We start from the raw sequence: 5,567 nt of genomic DNA on the forward strand, positions 1-5,567 counted from the left end.
ATGAAGGACCCAGGGAGTTTCCAAATCCCCTGCATCATAGGGGATATCACTATTGAAAAGGCCTTGTGTGACTTGGGAGCTAGCATCAATCTCATGTCCTTGAACATGATGAGAAGGATGAGAATTGAGGAAGCCAAACCAACAAGAATGGCACTCCAACTAGCTGACAGAACATTCAAATTTTCACATAGAGTGGTAGAAGATTTATTGGTGAAGGTGGGAGAATTCATCTTCTCAGCTGACTTTGTTGTGCTGGATATGGAAGAAGAGGCAAACACTTTAATTATCCTAGGAAGGCCATTTCTAGCTACTTCTGGAGTCATCATTGATGTGCAAAAAAGAGAACTAGTCTTGAGATTACATGAGGAAAAGATGGTCTTCAATGTCTTCAAGACAATGAGTTATCCCAAGGAAGCAATAGGAGAATGCATGATGGTGGACACCATAGAACAAATAGTCCAAGGAGTTTTGGAAGAAGAGCAATATGAAGAAAGTATAGAATTGGAGCAACAAGCACCATGTGAAGAACCACCACAAGGAACCATGGAAAGTTCAATCATGACAAACCACAAAGACAACAATGAAGAAGAGGCACCAAAACTAGAGCTAAAAACCCACCTCTAAGCTTGAAATATGCCTATCTATGTGACAACAGCACCTACCCAGTGATCATCAACTCAAGCTTGAGCAAGCAGCAAGAAGAGGAGCTAATTCAAGTGCTGAAACAACACAAGGATGCTATAGGCTGGACACTCACAGACTTAAAATGGATCAGCCCTTCAATGTGTATGCACAAGATCCTACTTGAGGAGGGTGCCAAGCCCTCAAGGCAACAACAAAGAAGGTTGGATCCAACCATGAATGAGGTAGTCCAGAAGGAAATGTTGAAGTTATGGCAAGTTGCGGTGATCTATCACATCTCAGACAGCCCTTGGGTGAGCCCGGTACAAGTAGTTCCAAAGAAAAGAGGAATCATTGTTGTACCAAATGAGAAGAATGAGCTAATACCAATAAGAATAGTGACCATTTGGCGCATGTGCATCGACTACAGGAAGCTTAATGAAGCCATCAAGAAGGACCACTTCCCCCTACCATTCATGGACCAAATGCTCGAGAGGCTGGCTGGACATGAATACTATTGCTTTCTTGACCGTTATTCGGGTTACAACCAAATAGTTGTAGACCCAAAGGACCAGGAGAAAACTTCATTTACTTGTCCATATGGTGTTTTTGCTTACAGGAGGATGCCCTTTGGACTGTGCAATGCACCTGCAACATTCCAAAGGTGCATGCTCTCCATATTTTCGGACATGATTGAGAGGTTCATCGAGGTATTTATGGATGACTTTTCTGTATTTGGTAACACATACTCTGATTGCTTGCATCACTTAGCCCTGGTACTAAAGAGATGCCAAGAGACCAACCTTGTTTTAAACTGGGAAAAATACCACTTTATGGTTACAGAAGGAGTGGTCCTTGGTCATAAAATCTCAAAGAAGGGCATAGAAGTAGACAGGGAAAAGGTAGAAGTGATTGAAAAGTTACCTCCACCGTGCAATGCCAAAGCAATCAGAAGCTTTTTAGGACACACTGGTTTTTATAGGAGGTTTATTAGAGACTTCTTTAAGGTTGCCAAGCCATTGAGCAACCTACTTGTCTCTAATGTGCCTTTTGTTTTTGATAATGAATGCATGTTAGCCTTTGAGGAGCTTAAGAACAAACTTTCCTCTGCACCTATCATAGCACCACCATGTTGGGATCTACCCTTTGAGTTGATGTGTGATGCATCAGATTTTGCTGTGGGTGCTATTTTTGGACAGAGGAAGGATAAATTGGTACATGTCATTTATTATGCCAGCAAGGTCCTTAATGAAAATCAAAGGAACTACACCACTACAGAGAAGGAATTACTTGCCATTGTCTTTACTTTTGATAAATTTATATCATATCTCATTGGTTCTAAAGTAATTGTATTCACTGATCATGCAGCACTCAAATACTTGCTTACAAAATAAGAATCCAAGCCAAGGCTAATAAGATGGATCCTGCTACTCCAAGAGTTTGACATCGAAATTAAGGATAGGAGTAGAGCAGAGAACAAAGTTGCTGACCACCTCTCAAGGATCCTACAAGAGGAAGAAGGAGCACACCATCTTGTAGTGAATGAAAGCTTCCCGGATGAGCAGTTGATGATGATACAAGAGACCTCTTGGTTTGCTGACATAGCCAATTTCAAGGCCATTGGGGAACTACCAACGAACATCAACAAACATATGAAGAGAAAGCTCATCAAAGATGCCAAATACTATATCTGGGATGAGCCATACTTGTTCAAAAAGTATGCTGATGGGATCTTGAGGAGGTGTATATCCCATGGAGAAGGACAAGAGGTGCTTTGGCAATGCCATGGATCTGCATATGGAGGCCACTTTAGTGGAGAAAGAACAGCAGCCAAGGTGCTCCAATGTGGATTCTACTGGCCAAGCATTTTCAAGGATGCAAAGGACTTGGTGTCAAGGTGTGATGAATGCCAGAGGGCTGGCAATTTACCCAGGAATAATGAGATGCCACAGAAATTTATAATGGAGCTAGAACAATTCGATGTATGGGGGATTGACTTCATGGGGCCTTTCCTATCCTCCTACTCAAATATTTATATACTTGTGGCTGTAGATTATGTGTCAAAGTGGGTGGAGGCTATTGCCACCACCACAAATGACAACAAGGTTGTAATGAGCTTCTTAAGAAAGAACATTTTTAGCAGGTTCGGAGTTCCCAGAGCACTCATTAGTGATGGAGGGACACTTTTCTGCAATAAACAACTGGAAACACTCCTTCTCAGATATGGAGTCAAACACAAAGTGGCAATCCCTTATCATTCACAGACCAACAGGAAAGCATAGATTTCCAACAGGGAGCTAAAAAGGATTCTCGAAAAAACTGTTGGAAGCTCAAGGAAGGACTGGTCTAAGAAGCTAGACGATGCTTTATGGGCCTACAGGACAGCCTTCAAAACCTCCATTGGGATGTCACCATACCAACTAGTATTTGGCAAGGCTTGCCACTTGCCAGTTGAACTGGAGTATAGAGCCTTCTAGGCTCTAAAACTACTGAATTCTGATGAGCAAGCTGCTGGAGAAAAGAGGCTGAGGTAACTCAACGAGCTGAAAGAAGTTAGGAACTAAGCATATAAAAATGCAAAGATCTACAAAGAGAACACAAAAAGATGGCATGATCAAAAGATAGTAGAGAGGGAGTTCACTGAAGGACAAAAGGTGTTATTGTACAATTCTAAACTTAGGTTCTTCCCTGGGAAGCTTAAGTCTAGATTGTCTGGACCCTTCACCATCATCAAAGTGTACTTGTATGGTCAAGTGGAGCTCATGAAAGACAAAACACAGAGAACCTTCACTGCAAATGGACATAGACTCAAGCATTACCTGGGGGACTCACTGGATGAAAGAAGAGTGAGCTACCACCTCAACTGAAAAAGGAAGAACGTCAAGCTAGTGATGATAAAGAAGCACTGGTTGGGAGGCAACCCAACACTTTATATCCTTTTGATTCATTGCTTTATTAGAAGTAGATTGTAAATATTAGCTTAGGAAGTTAATTTCAGTTTTGATAGTTAAGAAAGCTTTGTGAGTAAATTGTGTGCTATTTTTCAAAGTGCAGCTGGATGAAAGCATTTACTAATGATGATGAGTGATTGGGCTAAACACTAGCTAAAAAGCTAAGTTTGGTGTGGCCACTCATCAACTTGATCTAGGCTTACAAGCATTTGGATAAATTAAATTTTTAAGGAGTAAGCCCAGAGATTAAGTTTGGTGTGGCCACTACCATACGAGAACCAATCAACAAGCCCAATACCACTCAATTTGGAAGCATTTAATACATTGATGGAGGCTTGAATAAGAATTTTAATGTGTTCAGGGGAGATTAGACGCAAAGAATGTGAAAAGATTGGAATTATTTCTTCCCCATGAACACATAAAAAACCCAATGATGAACCCAATTTATTGAGATACAAATGAATTAAGTTTGGTGTCCCAAGGGACACCCATCAGTTGCAACTCCATTCACTAGCATTGAAAAGGAATGTGGAGGATCATTTTGTCATTACTAATAGGGTTTTTGTTTTTTTTTCAGGAGATTGAATGGGGCCCACTTGATAGATAACAAGGAGGTCAAACTGTACTTACACTTTGGAACTCAACATATTCAGAGAGCAAAGTGGGATAAGGGTTGGCGCCTCTTCCCATGCTAGGCGCCACTCTCCAAGTGGAAAACATTGAATTCCCTTCTTTTTCCACCATCAAACCACACCTTTCACTCCTATAAATCCCCTACCCTCCCCATTCCCTCCACATAACAAATTCACAGAGACCTTTCTTTCTCCTCTCGTTCTTCTTTTACTTTATCTTTCTTCTTGATTGGGACAATCAAGTGCTAAGTTTGGTGTTGGGGCAAAACCTTGTTTTGCTTGTGTTTATTTGCAAAATATCTTAGAACCTTCAAACACTCTCTCTCTCTCCACCCTATGGCACCACCAAGATCCTCAACCTCAAAGAAAAGAAAGACCAAAGAACCAACCACAGGTTCCTCAAGCTCAAACTTCAATGAGTACAAATTCCTCTCAGCATTCAACCAAAACCAATTCTATGGTTGGGTGAGTGAGAGGGAGATCATCCCAGAGGTCGGCTTTCAACTAGGAAGGAATGAGCACCTTGAGATCAATATTGAGATCAACAACAGGGGCTGGGCACTCTTCTGTAACCACCAAAGAAAGTGGTAGAAGGAGTGATAAGGGAGTTTTATCCCAATGCCATGCCACATCCAGGGCAAACTTATGGGTATATTAGCTATGTGCGGGGGAAGACCATTGACTATAGTAAAGGGAGAGGATGAAGCAACCAGACCCAGGATTTGACGAAATCCTGAATGAAGGAAAACCCAACCAGCTGAGAAGAAGGGACTTGAGCCCCCAAGCTAGGGGGTAGTTAGACTTTGTGAGAAGATCTTTGATCTCTACATCAAACACATCTGAGGTGATCAAGGAGAGGGCTGTACTTATATACAGTATAATAAAGGGAGAGGACGTGAATGTTGGGGAGTTGATGCCAACAACATCAAGAAGATACTGAAAAGCACTAACGAGGACACAAGATTGGCATTCCCCAGCATCATACAAGAGCTATGTGATGACGCTGGAGTTGAGAAGCTGATTGATGAGGTGTTGGTAAAGCAAGATAAGCCTATAACTGCCAAGAAGATGGCCAAGGTGTTGGCCGTCAATCTACTTTAAAGGTCTAGAGAGCATAGAGCTCACGCTCAGGTGCCACCACCACAACAACAAGAGGAAGAGGAGGCAGAGGAGCAACCATAATTTCTGGCGCTTCAACCACCACCATACCAACAATACCAATAATTTCCTGAAGGAATGAACTGGAAGCAGCTGCAAGGAGATGTGCACCAAATGAAGGGAGATCTGCATCAATTGAGGGAAGATGTCAACCAATTTCAAAGTAGCCAAAGGGAGCAATGGACCCAAGTGAATCAGAAAATAC

The 5,567-nt window shown here is 41.9% G+C and overlaps 2 protein-coding genes across 2 annotated transcripts; both read left to right on the forward strand.

Moving 5' to 3' along the window:
- On the forward strand, positions 1 to 624 carry LOC130975169 (uncharacterized). The gene has a single exon (XM_057899995.1). It carries the CDS (start codon positions 1 to 3, stop codon positions 622 to 624), a length of 624 nt encoding a protein of 207 aa, XP_057755978.1.
- Positions 625 to 782: 158 nt separating this feature from the next.
- Positions 783 to 5,305, forward strand: LOC130975170 (uncharacterized). The gene is made up of 4 exons (XM_057899996.1): positions 783 to 1,359; positions 1,465 to 1,835; positions 2,079 to 2,726; positions 5,081 to 5,305. The coding sequence occupies exons 1-4, from the start codon at positions 783 to 785 to the stop codon at positions 5,303 to 5,305; spliced, it is 1,821 nt and encodes a 606-aa protein (XP_057755979.1).
- The last annotated feature ends 262 nt before the right edge of the window (positions 5,306 to 5,567 follow it).

The sequence above is a fragment of the Arachis stenosperma genome, chromosome 4 (assembly GCF_014773155.1).
Source record: "Arachis stenosperma cultivar V10309 chromosome 4, arast.V10309.gnm1.PFL2, whole genome shotgun sequence".
NCBI classification, from domain to species: domain Eukaryota; kingdom Viridiplantae; phylum Streptophyta; class Magnoliopsida; order Fabales; family Fabaceae; genus Arachis; species Arachis stenosperma.